Source organism: Lepidothrix coronata, unplaced genomic scaffold (assembly GCF_001604755.1).
Source record: "Lepidothrix coronata isolate B3197 unplaced genomic scaffold, Lepidothrix_coronata-1.0 Scaffold125, whole genome shotgun sequence".
Classification (NCBI taxonomy): domain Eukaryota; kingdom Metazoa; phylum Chordata; class Aves; order Passeriformes; family Pipridae; genus Lepidothrix; species Lepidothrix coronata.
In genome coordinates, this window is record NW_016690305.1 from 1,341,791 (window position 1) to 1,360,895 (window position 19,105).

Here is a 19,105-nt window from a genome sequence, read left to right on the forward strand (position 1 = left end):
CCACCGCCCCGCGCCGCGTCAGGGGCCCTCACGCCTCAGCGGCGCGCCGCGACCGCGGCTGCCACGGCGCTGCCTGAGCCGCCCGCTCTCCTCCCGGCCAGCCCCAGCGCCGCTCACCCTCCACCTTGTCCCGCACCGGGGCAAAAGTGGTGGGATGGCGCTGCCCCGCGGGGGCGGAGACAGGGGTGGCTCAGGCAGGCGGGCGGACACCTTTCTGCGGAGAGGGGGCCTCGGGCCGGCCATTTTGTGTCCTTCCCGCCAGCGCATCCGTGCGCCGCCGCCATCTTGAGTGTGTCTAACTCCGCCTCTCCCCCGAGCCGCCATCTTGAGAGGACCGTGGCCGCCCCCGCGGCGCATGCGCAGCCCCGCACACAAACACAGGCTCTAAAGCCGGCCCTAAGGGGGTCCCAAACGCTCGCTGTTCGGCCCTCAGGTCATCCCAAACACTCCCTGTTCGGCCCTAAGGCTGTCCCAAACGCTCGCTGTTCGGCCCTCAGGTCATCCCAAACACTCGCTGTTCGGCCCTAAGGCTGTCCCAAACGCTCGCTGTTCGGCCCTCAGGTCATCCCAAACACTCGCTGTTCGGCCCTCAGGTCATCCCAAACGCTCCCTGTTCAACCCTAAGGCCATCCCAAACACTCACTGTTTGGCCCTAAAGCCATCCCTGTTCGGTCGCCCCACACGGCAGAGCAGCCCAAGTGACACTGACGCTTGGCTGAGGTGAGTGGCCGCCCCTGTGGCACCAAGGAGGCTCCTGTGGCACCAAGGCCATCCTGCCTCACCAGCCACCGTCACACCTCAGCCTTGAAGAAGGGTTGTGGTGAAATGAACTCTAGTTTGGGGCTTTTTAGGTAAAATTATTATCTATTTAATTATTATAAACTGCCCTGCAGCCCTCGCTCCACTACGGCATCCTGTCCAGCCTCACAAAGACACCACACGTATGCTGGCAAATGTAAAAAAAAATTCTGTAACAGCTTGTTTCATTGCTTTATTTTTAACTGCTCAACTTCTGAAGTAACACGTTAGGTAACTATATTACTGTAATTGAATTTGAAACTGGACAAGATTCATAACACTTTTGTCTTGGACTACCTAAATTCCTCTGGTTTTCTTTTGAGTAAATGAATGAGGATGTAATTATAACACCGTAACAGCATAAAATAGATTATTTACTAGATTATTAGACTGGAGGAGAGTGTGCTGCTGTCTGAGTTAATGCTCAGCTCTGTCTTTCCAAGTACACAATGCGTGAGGTTCTGTGTGTTCTCTCTGAAAATAATAGTAAGCACACAGCCTATTTTATTCTGCTTGTACATCATAAAATCAGATGTTTAAAAACCTAAAACTACTTGTAACTGTAGTCTTAAATCCTATACATATAGTTACTGAACTGAAGTGCTGAAAGAAATTCATCCTGTCAGATCTTCTCTACCTCTTAATCCTCTGCAGGGAAAGAGGAAAGCAGACATGAGGCAGGACAAAAAAGGGAGAAGGCAGAGACACAGAAAGACAGGGCTCAGACTCAGTAACTCCTCTCCTGAGGCTTTTACCTTAGCCTTAATATATAATCAGCCCCAATGTCCCTCACTGCCCTTGAACTGCCAACCCCCTGCTTTCTTTCAACCTCCAGCAGAAAGCCTTCAGCCTGTCTTTGAGAGCAAAGTTTTCTCACCAAAACTGGGAGGAAAAATAATTGTCCACTATTTCTTTTGGCAGGGCAGGAAAAAGAATTAGTGTGAGCAGAAATGACATGGGAAAAAGAAAAGGTGTGTGCTCAAGCATTAGCTAAATTACTTCAAATGCTGTACATGTTTTACTGTTTACAGCAACTGCTAGAGTGATCCAAGGGAAGGATTTTGATGAACTGTCATCTGTATGTCTGAAGTTAAAAAAACTACTCTATGTTTAAAAAGATGTCCACCTTTCCGTAACTTGTGATTTCCTTAGTGGGCAGGACATCCTGAATTTCTTTACAGTACTTGCTAATAATGCTTCTTTCACCCCAAATACAATATTCTTAAATTCAGCTGAAGTGTCTGGCAGTCTTTGCAATAGCACATCCCTGCTCCATGTCACCATCTGTCATCCTGCTCTCCTTTTGTATCAACAAGAACTGTAAGAATGCTGCGATAAAACAGCTCGTTCAGGCTGGAAGTGCCTTCTTGAAGCACCTTTCTGTTACCCCCATTAAAATCTGCCAATTTGTTCACCAGCCTGATTCAGGAATAACGGTTGAAGACTGCTAACAAATCTCATGATTTTCAGAAAACTCACTCTGCAGCAAAAAAGTAAAAACTGTGCCTCCAATGAATATTGTACTCACATCCACAGAGGCAAAAGCAAGACTTCTGGTGGAGACGTGTCCAGCTTTAGCCAGTACGTTTCAAGGAAAATTAAGAGTGTCAAAGTAACCTCCCAGGAGTGACCAGTATATAGAGAAGATTTGATTCTGAAGAGAGATTTGGGCAGTTGGAATTGTTTACTCTAATGAGGAGAAGACTGATTGGGAAGCATGACAGCAGTATGTAAACATGGTGTGTCAGAAAATTAAGACAATAACCTGATCTGCTTGTCCACATGGGACAGGATTACACCAAAAAGGCCTAAAGTTCACCAAAATATGCCCACTAGAGATGAGGAAGGGCTGATGAAGGCTCAGAAAAAACTGCTTGAGGCAGGTGAGAAATTCTCCCACTGGAGGTATGTAAGGCCACTTAAAAGTTCTGTGAAGGATTTTGTAGTTTCCCCTGTGCTGGCATGGGGAATGGATTGTATGGGGCCCTCCAGGGTCCCCTCCAGCCTCATTCCTGGGAGATTCTGTTCTGAGATGGCTGTGCTGTGGTTGGCACTCAGGGGACAGAACAGATCCTTGCTCCAAGGGCAGTGAAGGAGTTCCTGATGGGATGTTCCCTTCAGACCTGCTGTGAGGTCAGGCTGAAGCTTGGTGCTCAGATTCACCTCCTTCCCTCACTGCTTTCTGACTCAGAACCAGAAATGTTCACTTTCTAGGAGATCTGATCACCAACGTCCTTCCCAAAGTTAAACTCAGAGCTCCCTTTCAAAATTCAGCCTTGTTCTAGATTTTCCAGTGCACCTTTGAAAAGATGGAACATGTCCCACACCTGGTCATTTTCTTTGTGCTTACAAGCTGTGATGTCAAGATGTAAACTACTGTAAAGTGTGGAGCAGACATAATTTCTGTGCTAACTCTCCTTTCTGTTGCAAAGTCTTTGCCTTTTTTTCCAATCTCTTTGCTGCCTCTACGTTCTTCCCTTTTCTGAGTCAACCTGTTTCTATCAGAGACAGCTTTTACCCACCTCCTTTCTGCTGGATTCTCTCTCATGCCACAAAGTCCCTCCTTTGATGGTTGCTTTTCTGCAGCCTTTCTGCTTGTTGCTGGACACTGTCTCCTTCACCCATTCCTATTCATTCACTCATTCCTGAGCCCAACATTTACTACCCTGTTCTGTGCCATCTTTATCTCTGTTAGTTATGGTATAATCTAATACTTCCTGGTATGAGAGATTGATTTATATAATCCAGACCAGACCTTGAGGAAAAATGCAATAAAGTGTTAATAATAATTGTAATGTGTAGCAGATTACCAGCCCTGGCACAGAATGGTCTGGGTTAAATAGAATCACAGAAGTTTGGAACAGTTGAGGCTGGATGGGCAGCTGGAGGTTGTCTAGTCCAAGCCCCAAATCTCAGCAGGCTTATGTTTAGTCTTTGTGATGTCTCCTGCAATACTGGGGTTTGAGAATAGAGTTTTGATTATAGTTTTCTACAGTCAGTTTTGATCTAAAAGGGTACACTGAAGTACCCTTTAGTTTAGCTGACTTGGGAGCTAGAGCAAGGATTACCTGCAAATAAAATTAATGAAAAAGAATAATGGTAATGAGCTGAGAACAGAAGTTCAGGTAAATTTGGTGATGCATAATGAGATAATGCTTTATGATGGTGCATAATAAGATAAAGCAGAAAAAACATAGCAAATTATGGTAGGCATAAAGAAAGCTCTCTCTTCTGTCAGCCTGGCATTCAACTGTGAAAGAATTTCTGAGAGACTTCAGAAGTTTAACACAAATGCAACCCTAAAATAATTCCTATTAGGAGCTTCATTTGAAACAACACCATGCACACACTGTGGATCTTTTTCATATTCATATTCATGTGAATAATAACTTGATATTTGCTTATATATATAGAGAGAGAAAGAACACCTTGTATCTCTCCAGCTAACACCTTTTCAGCACGAGGGAGATTTGGCAGATGAAATGAGTATTTGGATTGTTCTGTAGCTCTTGCATAACAAGTCCTTCCATGGGCCTTGCAGGACTGCCCTGGTGACTGCAGCACCTCCTTGGTGGCAGATATGAGGGCAGGTGTGGCAAATGGGGCCAGCAGGCAGGGATGGAGTCTTGTTGGAAAATGTCCCACGGGGGAAAGTGTGGCTTTCCCTCAGGCAGAGATTAGGGAAATAAAAACTAAGTATCTGGATATTGTCCATTTCCAACCAATCTGCTGCCACCTGGGGCCATGGGTTGGGACATCCCTGGGAACTGTCTTGCCTCACCTTGGTCAGTTAGTCCTGACTAACACACAAATATCTGAGTCTTCACAATGTTATAAAAATCAGGAGCTTTGTCTGGGGGTAAATCAATTCATTTTTGGACAATCCTTCAGTCATATGGACTATTATTGTACTATCACAAGGACAACAGAAAAACATGCTAAAATATTAGCAAACCTTTCATTTTAGAAACAAATGGAAGGATAGTGACTCGAGGGTTAGTTTTAAGCTGTACAGAAAAAGGGGTGCTTGGCCCCAGTAGATTACGGGCCTAAGCAATGTAATTCCTAACATCAAAATTATCCCCTCGCTGTTTTGGAGCGAGTAACTCACCTTCATTTGGTTTGCCTTCTATTTTTCCTCCTTCAGCCATTTTCTGTAAGAGCCTACCTTTACCAGGAAGGAAATGTGTAGCCCACAACGGCATTTTAGGAAAAGCTTTAACAGCGTCCTGTGATGGTTTTACTGCTGAGAGGACCAGTAAGCTGCTGTTAGATGCATCAGGTGCAGGCAGGAAACAGGGTTTCTTGAAGTTACTGTGTTCTACAACATCCTATCCTGTAGCTGGGAACTTAAAGCATTTTTGACAGCTGGGTCTCCATGGAAATAAGTACAAAAAGACTCCAGCTATTTTAAGAACATAAAATAAAGGATGCCGGAAGGTTACAGATAGACACTGCATCTGGGGGAAATCAGTACATTTTTGGACAATTCATACCCTTCAGTTCATGTCTTCTACTCATCCTGCCTGTACTAACTGAACTGGACAACAGCAGAGAAGGCAGAGAAATGTGCCTGCTTTGGCAAGAGTCACAGGTCCAGGATGGAAGAGAAAGCAGAAGCTTGTGCTCAGTCCTGGTTTCATGTGGTTTGAGGCCCGGGCCAGTAAAACCAATAGATATCATCTTAAAAGCTTTGTGACAGAAATCAAAACCAAACCAAAACAAACATAAGCACAGACTAATTTGTTAAATCCAGTTTCCTAATATTCACATCTGGCAAGCTCCCACAGTTGGTGTTACCAACTCTACCATCTCAAGGACAGCCAGTCTTGCCATAAAGACAAGTACTGTGCACTGTCCCACTACTTGTCCCACCTCTGCTCCACTCCATGTCTAAGCTGTTCACCTGAGAAGTCTCTCATCTGCAGAGGCTTCAGAAAGCTCTTTACAGAGCCTTCCTTTGAACATGATCCACTTGCAAAAATCTTGGTGGCATTTGTCATCATTCCATCATAACTCAGACTGTCTTTGGAACCCCAGATGGGTAAGTAATGCATTTTTATCAGGGGAATAATGATGTATTTTTTTCTGCTGGAAACTTGGCAGAGAGCTTCTCTTCTCCCCCAGCAGCACACTTTTCTAAAGGAGAGGTCAAATAAAGTACCTGGATGGGTTTTTTTGGTTTTTAGTAAGTCCAGTGCTCTCAAACTCTGCTCATCTGCAAATCTGTGCCCAATTTAATCAGCATTCCCAATCAGGAGAATGTTTACACAAAAAGCTATACTTGCTTTATATCAAGTTTTAGTTTGTAAACTTTGGGGAATATACTTTCTTTTCTACAGCTTAGCAAGTCAGTGGATAAACACAGAAAATCTGAGCCTTTCTTATTGAGAAGTTAAAAATTTTTTGTAGAGAGCCTGTCACATCTCCATCTCCACACACACAAGAACACCTCCCAGAATTACCAGGCACTGATCTAACCCTCCACATCAGACAGAAAGCTCACCTGCTCCAGGGAGCTTTTACTCTGTGGCCATACAAGTTCTTCTGCAACCTGGAAAAGTGAAATGCTCCCCAGGGCCAGGAAAATACCACAGCCACTGAACTCTGGGGATTACACAGAGAGGGCTCTGCTGAATAAAGCCAGGGGAATGTAAGCTCGTGGTCTGCCTCACTGATTTGTAGGTTAGAGAGCCAGGTGCTTCAGTAACGATGCCTTGAAACTCCAACCTGCATGGCAGAAAAACATCTCCTTTTAAAAGACTTCTGCCTTACAGTTTGTTCTCTTCCACACATTCTCACATGGCCTCTTCTGCTCCAGTAGAATTACTGTACATGTTCTACACTCATACAATTAGTAACTGCACCTGCTAACAGGGGCTATAATTTTCAAGCCAGCTGTATCCACAGAGGGTGTGTGCACACAGACAATTGTGTCCTCAGTTGTCTTTGGTGTATCTTTCCTGCTCTCCTCCGTGTTAATTCTGGGCAGGGACTAGTCACTAAATGAGCTGGTGTAACACTCAACTAAAGCTGCACCATGTGGCAGGCAGTTTTAAATTTTCAGTAAAGAATGGTCAGAAAACTATTTTATTATTTTTTAAGTAATCAACATGGAAACAATAGCCATGATTAAGTCACAACAGGCATAACCCAGTTGTAACCACAGAATTAACACTTTACATGAACACAACAGAACTGACAAGTGTGTTAACATCCTTCAGTCACTGAGCACACGTGTACAGTAAGGTCAGCATTAATCTGTTAGGAATGCTACACAATCAGCTGGCCAGTGTCCTTCCAAAGCAGAGTGCTTGCTGTCAGACAGGCCGGGGGGACTCCGGAGCTGCACTCCGAGGTTGCCCCTTGGCCCTGCTTCTCCTCCCCTCCCGCAGTTCTGGTTTCCCTCTGTTCGTTGGGGTACTAAAGCACGACCCGCTGGAAGGAGGAGGAGCCGCGGTGCCTCACCCGCTGCGTTACCTGAGCGCGGCAGACGAGAGCAAAGCTGGCTCTGCTGACAGTGTGTGACCCTCATCAGTAGCTGCTATTCAGACTCTTTTCCCTCCCCTAATTCCTTGCTCCATGGACAGGACATGCTTTTGGAGCTGTACCGCTTTCAAGACGCTTTCTTTTACATATCACTCTTTAATAGGAATCCTGTAACAAAATAGAAATCTTGCTTTTGTAGAAAGGAGTTCTCTAAATCCACCCCTCCCATCTCCTAGTCCTTACACACCGTACCTTCCTCTTTTTCAAAACACTTACTAATGCACGTACTTGGCCACTGCTTCTTAATGGAAGTACCAAAGTGACACTCAAAAGGGTAACTTGCACTTGGTATTGTGCTCCTGGCTCCTCTTGATCTGAGCAACATAGGATAAACTTCTCAGCTAGAACATTTTCATAATCACAGGGAGGGGTCCACCCTCAAAAATAAAAATCCTCAGTCTTTTTAGAACCAGACCAGAGGAGATGAGTGAACAAAGCAGCAATCTCCATCGTTCTTCCCATCAGGATTCTTCCTGGGATGCCGGCTGCTGTGTCATGTTCACTGTAGAGACAAGAGAAGACATCAGCTTGTCTACTGTCAATTCTACAAGTTTTGATGGAGAAGTCAAAAAACATCCTACAGCTTGCTCAAGTGGGCTTTTGCTCCCAAACACACTTACTAAAGCCTCCCCTGCTCCTTCTCATCTAGCTCATGGTGTTCTGGTGAAAAAAAACACAACAAAAACAACATGACACCAGACCAAACCAAACCACAACAAAAAACCCCACCAGCCCAGAAAAGTATATGTGTGATTATTTCTGTAGAGGTTCCAGGAATGTTTTTGGACACTGCTGTTCTAAGTTGCTAAGTATTTACCACTAACTACTTTTAATTATCTTTTTATTAGTTACAGCAAGGCAAATCTATTGCCAGTACTGTGGGTTTGCACTGTCAGGCCAGGTCTGGGCATTATCAGGAACGACGCAGGGTGCCCCAAACAAGCCACAACAAGGCACGGACTACTTGCGCTCCTCTTGTGGCCACCAAGCTTAAACAGTTCAAAACCAGTTAAAAATTCATGCAAAGCTAAGGCCATAGTTTCACAACATGCCCTCTTCTGCAGCAATAGCTTTACGATGCTCCCTGGCAACCCCTTGGGTTTGTGGGACAGTGCTCTGAGCTGGGACAGGAAACATGGAGTGAGGACTCAGGGACTAAGCCAGTACTACTCTAGTCATGTTCTGCAGTGACCCCACAGCCTAATGCACCTTCCACCCTGCCTTATTCCCATGAGGAACACACCGGTGTAGTCGTCCTGCCCATGGGTGCCTCCTCTGTCCGGTGCTTCCCGGAGTGCGGCAGCTCTGAGCTGTCCCGATAATCTCGGCCCTTGGAGTTCTGCATGTCCAGCACCGCCCGACTCTTCGAGGGAAGGGGCGGCTTGTTCTGCTGTCCCTGGGTGCTCAGGCTGACTTCAGCCCTCAATGGCTTCACTAGTTTCTTGAGCTGCGCCGAGTTTTCCAGTGGTGTTGTCACCTTCAGTTTGCCTTGGCTCTTCTCACCTGTATTCTTTTCTTCCGCCTGGCCGGAGCAGGTGTAGGACCGGAATCGCTGTGTGGGGACCAGGAAAGGTGGGGATGGCTGTTTGCCAGGGGTCTTGCTGCCCTCAGGCTCCTGTGGCTTTGTGAGATGACAGCTCTGCTCAGGCAGTGGCAGCTGCTCTTTCCGCAAGGCCTTGGGGTATTCCTGCTCTTTCTTGGGAGGCACCTTGCCCTTGGAGCCCATGGAGCCATACAGAGGGTTCTCAAACATCTCCGGCCTTTGCTGTCCCTCCTCCAGAAGCACAGGCTCTGCTGTGGATTTCCCCAGTTCAGGTGGCCTGCAGTCATCAAAACAGCATGTAAGGGAGACTTGTAAAGAGCAGGCAAGAGACACTGACTGAGTTAGAGACAAAATGAATAGCAAATGAGCCTGATAAAATTAAACTGACTGTGTAAAGGGGTAACAGGAAAACAATTAAACTCAGGGAGAGAGAACAGAATTGTGCATTGTTTTTAATCATTAGGAACATGACAGCAGAGAGCAGATATGCATGGCCCTGTATAAACTCCCTGCTAGACTACAGTCCTGTCAAAGTGATACTTGGCTTCTCTTTAAACAGAGATAAGCCACTGAGCCAGACTGTGCTAAGTGCTTTGATGGCTTTGCGACACACACAAATCTGAATTTGAATATTAATAAGAATCTTCAGATCTGTCGGACAGGATGGCTGTCTGGAGGCTTAACGTAAGAGCTCATATCACCCTGTAACATTTTACAACTAGGTCAATCTCCTCTTGCTACCAACGCAGCATGGTATTCTTAAGGAAGGGATAAATCTCCTTACTGCACCCAAATGCACACTAGAGGAGTAAGAGCTCCATCCTCTAGGGTGAGACAACTCCTGTGTGTTCACAGTGGAGCCCCTTGAGCAGCAGCTCAGCCTGGAATGAGAGCACAGCTGCCAGTGGGACTCGGCAGATCTGGGGGTTTCTGTGATGCCCTGGTGTGGCAAGGCTTTAATCTGGAGAACCACCACAGGGCTTAAAAAATGAGCCACAGTATCACTGAGCAGAGGGGAATAGGGGTGAGTGGCACGTGTTCTTTGGGTGCCTTCAGGTGAGTTGTGTTCCTGGCTTCCAGCTGTGTTCACTAGTCAGTACAGGCAGGAGCAGAGCTGAGAGCATGGATGGAGCACTGCAGGGTTTGAACTGCAGGGTGCCACATCCATTTACAGTGAGCTCCAGCCCAGGCTCTGAGAGCAGCTGTCGCTGTCAAAAGGAGGTCTGGAACAAGGACACAGATTGCACACAGGCACCGGGGTGAAGCTGCCTCATCACTTTACTAAGTTGGGTAGGGATGGGATATTTTCAGTTGCCAGGTGGAACTTCTGCATCAAGGCTTGTGATAGATGCAGCACATGGATTCTGGCTTCTTAGCAAGCTGGATGTTTGTATAGTAGTGCAAGTGGAAATTCAGTGAAAGTACTTCACATATGACACTTGAAGGAGCTCTCCTTCCTATCCAGGGGAAAGATCTATGCCACACTCTCCCCTTTTCTCTTTTATTATTACAGTCAACTCTGTAATCTTCTCCTTTTCTCTTGGCAGAGAATTAAACCTCTGTCAGGCTGAGAGAGCTGGGGTTGTTCAATCTGAAGAAAAGAAGACTCTGGGGAGATCTTATTGTGGCCTTCCAATGCCCAAAGGGGACTCACAGTAAGGAGGGAGAGCAACTGTTTACACAGGCAGATAGTAACAGGACAAGGGGGAGCAGTTTTAAACTAAAAGACGAGAGATTTAGATTAGATTTGGGGAAGAAGCTCTTTACTCAGAGGGTGATGAGGCCTTGGCACAGGTTGCCCAGAGCAGCTGTGGCTGCCCCATCCCTGGAAGTGTTCAAGGCCAGGCTGGACAGGGCTTGGAGCAACCTGGACTAGTGGCAGGTGTCCCTGGCCGTGGCAAGAGGGTGGGACAAGACAGCCTCTCAGGTCCCTTTCAACCCAAACCATTCTATGATTCTAAGATTCTATTGTTTAGTTGTAAGTTTAACTTATATATTTTTGGCTTTCCTTTCATAAAGGTCTGAGGAACTACTACACTTGTTTTCTTTGAGTATGAGATGTCTGCACTTGTGACCTTTACTTATCTTTTTCTAATTCTAGAGATAAAATATGGAAAGAATATGCTGAAGGTTGAACTCTTCATACAGATAATGAAACAGTGACAGTGTAGAACAGGAGAGAGGGGCCCAGCCCCAGTGCAAAACTCAAAGACTCACAGGTACTCTTGACTCCGACCACAAATGCTTCTGTTTGCTGTGGGCTGGAGGGATGGCTTTGGGGAGAGAGGTGACAAGGAGGGCGATGTGGAGGATGAGGGACTCTGTCCCATCAGGGAGGTGGTCTCTTTGGGCTGCTGCTCATAGTTCCAGAGAGAAGGTGGCTGGTCTGCTGAAGGTGTCTGCTTAAGCTGGCAGGTTGCAGAGGGCTGCTGAGAGAAGGGAGCCATCCCCAGGTAGTTGGGGTTGCTGATGTCTGTGGGGGTGGAGTTGCTAAAGACAAGAAATATTGTTAGGGAGGTACATGCACAGATGCACTTGGGTTTTTGTCTCTCTGCCAGCTACAAAGGAGTTAGTGCCCACTGACTGCTTAGATTCAATACCACCTACTTTTTTTTGTCACTTGCTTCAGAATCAGAGAATAAGTGGGAGTCCTGTTAGTGCCTCCCTCCCCTGGGTCACCAGAGAGGAAGCAGCTGGGTCAAGGCCACCTCCCCCAACCCCAAAATAGTTCCTCTGGCTGTGGCAGACACTTCCTTTTCCAGGCTGCAGAGAGCATTCAGCTTCTGCAGCCACATCCAGGGGCTTTCACAGGTTTCTGTGTCCAGCAGGAACTGCCTGCAAAGAAGAGCCCCTGTGAAAACGGAGTGAAAGGACAGCCTTGCCCCGACTCATCCTACGACTCTTGGAAAGGAAAAGACAGGCAGTTTGAGCACAGGTTCCCACCCCAGGCTGGCAGAGGTAAAGCAGCAAGGTTACCGTAGGATATCCTCCTTTCCTGCGGTGTCTGCAGAAGGAGAAGCGCTCCCCCAGTAGCGAGCCACGGCTGCTGCCTCTCTGGCCATCAGATGAGTAGATTTTGACTTTCTGTTGGAAATAAAAGGGCCCTTTCTAAGTGGGGTTCAGGGACCTGGTCTGGCTAACGCATTCTCAGCTTTTGAAGCTTTGGGCACAGAAGCATTGACCAGCCCTGAGCAGAGAGCCACAGAGCAGCTTCCCAGTGCTCACCACACCCATTAATGCTGCTCCCACGGCAAGCCCAGCTTGGCCTTTATTGAGCCAATCATTTTTCTGGTGCTGACTTACCCTCTTGCCCTTTACCTGTTAGCCTGATCCCACTCTTTGTTAAGCTCTAAATTGCTGATGTTCCTTGTTTTCTGCCCAGCAATTTCATCACGTTCAATCTTGACAAAATCTGAAGGGAAGGAAAGGCATAAGAGTGTTTTGGCAGCTTCAGAGTCTGCCCAAGTTTTGTGTGTTACCACTTGCATTAAGGCATCTCTCTTTGTCCATCAGAATGATGCACAGCTTCAAACTGTTGTTGCTGTTATGTTTTCAACTGCCCACAAATACATGTAGTTCTTGTTGATATAGGAAGAAATATGTATCTTGAAATACAAAGGTTTGTGATCCTTTAGCTAAGGAACTGCTCCTTCAGAGCCTCACTCATCACCTTCTCATATAGCCACCACGAGTGGAAGTTAGATATCCCAATTCAATGAAACCAGTATTAGTGACAGACAGGGGGCTCTCTCAGTCTGCCAAATTTACTTGAATGATGAAAAAAGATACCCAAATCGAATTGTTCTGTCTCTCTGAAAGAGTACAGGTATCCTCCTGAGAACTAACAATACTCACAGCTCTTTTCAGTCAGCATCAAAGGGACTTGCCTCTTTGGGACTATAAGCACTGCAGGGGTAATTTTCACCTCCTTGACAGTTATCAGAAATCTTTCCAGGTGAATACTCTCTAGGGTGAGCATTGCAGAGATGATGACATTCCTTACCATACAGCTTCTCTCTCTGTTTCCCTTGTGATGTTTGCAACTTGATTTCACCTTGGAAGACTCCTGTTTTCTCTCCATGGTGTGTCAGCACAGTGTGGATAGGAGCTAAGGATTCTGTTGCTTCTATTCTCAGGGCAATGCAGCCTTCCCCTAAAAGACAACAAGGAGACAATGAGCCTGAGATTGAGAAAAAAAGCACTGAAATCTCTTGTGTCATCTACTATCACTGTGCTGCAATTACTGGAGAGAACCTGCTTTGGATCACAGCAAGGAGTGTATTATCTCCTGAGAAATCAGGGGCATTCATTTAACTTCAAATATGTGTGAAAGATTTGGGCACTGGAGATACCTGTGGGTGACTGCAGTGTTCTGAGCTTCCATTCCTGGTAAGGAAAACACGAGCCTGTGGCTGCTATTTCAGTTAATGGGATTTCAGCAAAGAGCCTTCTGTGGACAAGGACTGCAGTCTCTGGCTGCTGAGAATTTGGAAGCCAGCAGCACTGCCAAATCCTTTTCTGTAGCCAGGAGAAATGCCTCAGGTAAGTGCAAGTGAAACAGGATTTGAATATTCTGAATAAACCCATTTAACCAGACTGACTCCTGATTTAATTCCTGTACTTTCTTTTTAAGCCACTGCTCTTTTAGAGCTGGTAAAGCTTGCACAGGTTGTTGCTTCATATTTCTCTAATCATAATTACCTCACAAACTATTGTCCACAGTGTATTTTTGTGTACGTTGAGTTCTAAGTCAGAAGTCAGAGTATCATAGATGTTCTGTAAGAGTTACTTCTGTTCTCTCCCACTCTTTCAGTGGTTTGGAAGAATCTAAGTAGATTTTGACTCATCCAGAACTTCAGAGCTAAGCACTTACCATAAGATTCATCACTGTCTGATGACTTAATGCTGATCAGGATGTGTTGATCCAGTAGGTATTCCGGGTCTGAAATAATTGGGGTCAGCTGCAAAGACAAGTTAAGGTGGGTCAATACAATAGATGGGCTACAGGAGCACAGTTCTCCCCGTGCCTCAGTCCCAAATGAGGACAAAGCTGCTGGATAAACCCTTGAGGACATCATGTCAACTCCAGGATCAGCCTCTTTGCTGGTGTTTGGACATCTGTAGGAGAAGGCTGCATACTCTTGCTCCCAGCACAGCAGATGGGATGCTGCAAATCTAACACTCATGGGATGAACTGCAGTTTTCTCATGCAGTGCAGGCCTGAAAATTGCTCAGGGAAGAAGGGATCTGGACTCTGATTACAGTCTGTTCCCAAAAATCTCTTTGGCTGTTGTTACAATCACTTATTGTAGAGCCTTTCCCTAAGTTCTCAGTGTAATGCACTCTTTCCAAAATCAGCACATTTTCTTTTGGGGCTATTTAGAAGGGTACTGACAGGAACATTTGCTCCAAATCCAGGAGCTCCTGTAGTTCTTCCAGTTCCCACCATGCCAAGAAATGGAGACTAGCTCTGATCTCAAGGACAGGACTTGTGTCTGACACTGACACACAGAACACTGCTTCTGGCCATCGATGCTCTTTTTAACATAGGTAAAAAATACATAATCAACTCTTCTAAAAAATACCAAGAGAAAACTTTGTCTGACCAGGCAAAAAACTCCAGAGCTATCCTTTAAGATGTTTTATTTTCCATCTAAAACTAAAAAAAAAGGGGCCTACTTAAAACACTTGTCAGCATAGTTACATCCAATAAACAGGTGAGAAAAAAGTCATGTTCCTGAATGGCATAATCATGCCAGCAAAATTCCTGATAGAGATGTAAGTCCTTTCCTGCTTATAACATGCTCTGTTTAGCTTAAGCCCATTCTGCATTCTTACAGTCTCTTTGAGTCTAAACAAGACCACAACCATATTCCTGCACAAAATGTTTATATATGTGTTGCTTATGGGATGAAGGTGGAAGGCTTCTCTTCCATATGGATATGGAAGCACAGTCCCAGTCTACCTTTGGAAGTGCATCGACGAACTTTACCACGAGCTCCCCTTCATTCCCATCCTCATTTTCTCCTTCCTGGCTCTTTACAAAACCTGCAAAGGCACAAGAAAGGGGTTTACCAGAAGAGAGACAGCAAGAATGGGGCTACAAATCCTTTTCACATGCCACGCTCCAAAAGGCCTGCAGTTATTTTCCCACTTGGACACAGATTTTAAAATTATTAAGAAGCTTAAAGCCTTAGCTTCGGGTGAATGTTTACACAGTAAATTTACAAGTGATTTTACTGGAGCATTGTTAAATGGTTTAATTTTACAGTTAAACTTGGCACTGAACAGCTCAGTGCATACATGGACTGGAGGATAAGAACATGACAGGTCTTCCTACGCCACTCAAGATAGCACACTTTTGAAATTCTAATTTAAGATTCGTAATACACTGTTTCCATAGAAATTTATGCAAATTTTGATACAGCCAAAAAATAATCTTTTATGGAACTGTCTCTTCCACCGCGCTCTGACACGCGATAATGTGATGAAGCAAACACCACAGCACACTGTCCCACTTACAGAAGCAGCCCTGGGATGGGGGTTTAAAAAACCCCAGCAAGGGCAGGGAGGCTCGTGTTACATAAACAGCTGAGACTCAGCCCCGCAGCACAGGGCCAGGGAGGGAAACCTGCAGCACTGGGAGGACACAGTCCCACTTACACAGTCAAATCACTTGCCTTCCTTTCACTTTTAGCTGATGCTCTGACTTATTCTTTGTTAAACCAGGGTAATTCAATTATTTAAAATTATCTTTATTAGCATAATGCAGGTGCATTATTTTGGAAGCACCTGATTTTGCAGCAGGCACAATCAGACATTTAATCAATCATGTTTTCTAAGTAGAGATTTTCTATGTGATGAGCAAGAACAGCACGTGTCTCTCTTCAAGAAGGAAATAATCAGATTGCCAAAGAAGATGGAAGAATTGGTGAAAGGCAATTGGATTACAGCTCCCTTGGCTGTGGGGTTTGGATTGTATGGCTGACAGTATGGGCTGACTTGTAAACTACAACAAATCCTTAGGACATCCCTTTTTTGCACTGGAACAAGTGATCCACACAGCTATTTCTTTAGATCAAAGCAAGAAGAAGGGGAACTAATCCAAACAAGCAGAAAACTTTGACAGAAGTAATAAGGATGGGCAAAGCCATACTTTCTAAGCAGCTAGAATGAAACTCAATGTAGAACTTGGTCTGGGACTTGGTCTTCAGAGTGGCGCAGCAGTGCAGGAACTCTATCTCCCCTTGGGAATCTGTGTACTTGGAGTCTAGGAAAGAGGAAGGACATAAAGAGAGGGCATTTTAAAGTGGACTCTTTAAGACTCATCTTTTTCTTTCTGCATATACAAAGCACTACATTTTGTATCCCAAGGTGAAGATGGCACACTGGCACCCAACCTGACTGACCGTTCTTGGAGACAAACTGTGAGGTAACTCCCACTTCAAAGGTGGCAAAGACAGGACTGTGGTCACTGGTCATGATGTCAGTGGTGCAGCCTGCCAGCGAGAAAGGGAGGATAGTTACTGCCCTGCTCCAGGGAGATCTCTGCCACAGAAATACTGGGTGGGAATCTTCCAGAAAACCTCACAGTCACTGTGGTAACTGTCTCTAGTCAAAGGTATTTCTTTACATAATCCCATGTCAGTATGCAGGAAGGTAACTCTTCTGTCAGAACACAGAAAGATTTGATTAATGGACCCAATTTTACCATATCATTTTGCAAGCGACTGTCAGTGGTGGATTTCCCCAGCACAAAAATCCTTTGCAGGCTTCCTGGTTGCCTCTGCAACAGGCACAGCTAATTAAAGCTCTAATGTGGCAGGAAATTACACAAGAATACGCTGGTGCTACTTCAGTGCTACAGAGCAACTCCTGGCCTAAGTTAACAGTGAGTGAGCAGGGCCTGATTTGCCCTAAGGACACACTGAGATCCAGCAAGCCCAGTCTTTCTACAGGTGCATATTTGACTACACACCCCAGCATCATGGCTCGGTGATCAGATCAGTCCACCTGATCCCCTGAGAGAGCCCTCTTCTCAATCCCATGAATAGGAAACCATCAACATCATACTCAGATGCTCAGTCCTACATATAGCCACTGACATTTCAGCAACTGGTATCTGAGTCTTTTTTTAAACAGGTCTTGTGGGCTTTCTCTCTTCCCTGCACTGCACTTCTGTGATGCTTCTCAGCAGGAAAGGGAACAGGCTCTTGGTACCACACAGTCCTTCTGGCATATGATTTGATAGAGGAAAGAGGTTTGCAGCTCCAGCCTCTGCAGACTGGACTGTGCACACAGGGTCTGCCCTGCTGGCACCACCAAGTGAGGAGTTCCTGGTGGTAACTGCACAGGAAAAGTGGTGGTTGTTGCCAGGAAATATTTGGTGTAAAGTGATCCTACAGCATGGCCTAGAGCTGGACAGCTGCAGCTGTTCAAGTGGTGTTCTGCACGTAAAAGAATAACAGAATTAATTCTCAACACTGGAAGGTTACAGGCAGAGAGATTTGGCTCTCCACTGCCTGGTTTAACATCAGGTCCCTCTATGCTGAGTGCCTGGCAGTGCAGGGAGATCCTGCAGACTCTGCTCTGAATCATTTCCGTTTCAGACTGATTGCCTTGCTATCTGCAATCTGTTATCTACCCACCATAGGACTGACACACAACGTGCACCATGGGGTAGGATTTCCAGAGCACTCGATCACACCAGGATGGCAAATTGTACTTCATCTGCAAAAAAACCGAAATGATGTCAAGAAGAAGGGAAAGGACTAGTTCACAAAAGGACAGGAAATTCGCTCCCCCAAGCACCATATATTTGTGTCGAGTCTGTTTGTTTGTATTGACTCCTTTCGAAACGTTACAAGGGCAGGAAATGCAGAGATTGGTTTAGGAAATTTTCTTCTGTAGGAGGTACTTTCCCTGCTCTGCCACGTACCTCAGAAGGGAACTCAGGTTTCACCTACCCCTGTAGCCTTTTGCTTGGTGTAAGCGTACTTCTCCCGGCTGCCTCTCTCAAAGCGGTAGGTTGGAGCAAATGTGATTTCTTCTTCCTCTGGAACAGGGAGAGCTCTGTCACAGCCTGGCCCATGGGCAACCCTCCTCTGGGCAGGACAGCCACTGCCCCCATGCACCCACCCCACAGCGGGGCTGGCAGAGAGAGTTGGTGGGAGTGGGAGAGAACCTGCCAGCAAAGCCAAAACCTCACCGAACTGCAGGAACACCTTTTGGTCTTTCCTCTCAAGGAGAAGCTGGTCGAAAGCCAGCAGCTCCGGATACTGCTGCTGCCTGATCTTCTGGATAATATTCTCTGCTTCCTGCCAACAGGGAAACAGCAGAGCTGCAGATGATGCAAAACCTTCTTATAAATACTCCCTTCTCTGGTGAACTGGCAAATGCTCTTGAACTGTTTCACAGAGCTGTACCCCTGCCACTTCCCCACCTTTCCCTTCACGGAGAGGCCTCACTCTTTGCTGCATGGATGAACATTTGTCTATCAAAACAGGCATCAAAATGCCCACACATCCCCTGCATAAGCACACACACAGCCACATGCACATCAACACCAGGCTTGCTGTTGTCTCCCACCTACTGAAATGGATCCAGTATTTATGATGCCTTGCCTGTTCCTGAAGGCCTGTTCTGAGCCATTCCAAGCTCATCAAACAGAGCAGAAAGGCAGATGCTTGTTCACAGTGGGAAGGGAAGTTGGGAGGTCTGGGGAAGCGAGGCTGCCTGAAGCAGCAAAGTGTGCCAGAAGGCATTCCTGGGTCCATTAATCCTTGGAGAGGGCAAAGGGGATTTCCTTACTTTCCCTCAACTGGCACCACACTCATGCCCTGAGGATCCCTTCTGTCTCCTCTCTTTTTGCCATGTTGCCCTAGGCTGGACAAAGACAGAGCTGCTCTGGCAGCACAGGGAGCTGCCCCTGCAGGGGTCACGGCCCCCCCTCACCGCCGGGGGCTGCTCCACGCGGTAGTTCAGGTCCCCCAGCCAGAACAGGTGAGTGAAGCGATGAGTGATGTTGAACGGACTCAGCTTCTTATCTCCCAGTGTCAGGAAGCGCAGGATGTTCGTGTAGTTCTGGTTGCGTCTGTCAAGACAAGAAACATCTGCCTGACACACTAAATTGCCATGCAATTCCCAAGTGCCTGGGTTGGCAGGGGCTGCTGCTTTCCCAGGCAGGAACCGATTCAACTCGACAGCTCGAGAGGA

The 19,105-nt window shown here is 46.3% G+C and overlaps 1 protein-coding gene and 1 long non-coding RNA gene across 3 annotated transcripts in view; one reads left to right on the plus strand and one right to left on the minus strand.

The window, feature by feature from the left end:
- The first annotated feature begins 312 nt into the window (after positions 1–312).
- LOC108502855 lies at positions 313–13,467 on the plus strand. Its single transcript, XR_001876643.1, has 3 exons — positions 313–720; positions 10,992–11,109; positions 13,027–13,467. It is a non-coding gene; the product is annotated as an uncharacterized LOC108502855 (long non-coding RNA).
- The window catches only part of INPP5D (inositol polyphosphate-5-phosphatase D), a 52,862-nt gene continuing 40,627 nt past the window's right edge, over positions 6,871–19,105 (minus strand). For both annotated transcript variants that reach the window (XM_017826209.1, XM_017826210.1), the window contains 14 exons: positions 18,845–18,983; positions 18,099–18,207; positions 17,857–17,945; positions 17,539–17,620; positions 16,300–16,389; positions 16,047–16,160; positions 14,856–14,938; positions 13,764–13,851; positions 12,894–13,043; positions 12,209–12,302; positions 11,867–11,974; positions 11,108–11,380; positions 8,591–9,167; positions 6,871–7,849 (listed from right to left, as the gene is read on the minus strand). In XM_017826209.1, the coding sequence (XP_017681698.1) occupies positions 7,847–7,849; positions 8,591–9,167; positions 11,108–11,380; positions 11,867–11,974; positions 12,209–12,302; positions 12,894–13,043; positions 13,764–13,851; positions 14,856–14,938; positions 16,047–16,160; positions 16,300–16,389; positions 17,539–17,620; positions 17,857–17,945; positions 18,099–18,207; positions 18,845–18,983 (1,999 nt within the window). In that variant the 3' untranslated portion in view covers positions 6,871–7,846. The remainder of the gene's footprint in view (positions 7,850–8,590; positions 9,168–11,107; positions 11,381–11,866; positions 11,975–12,208; positions 12,303–12,893; positions 13,044–13,763; positions 13,852–14,855; positions 14,939–16,046; positions 16,161–16,299; positions 16,390–17,538; positions 17,621–17,856; positions 17,946–18,098; positions 18,208–18,844; positions 18,984–19,105) is intronic.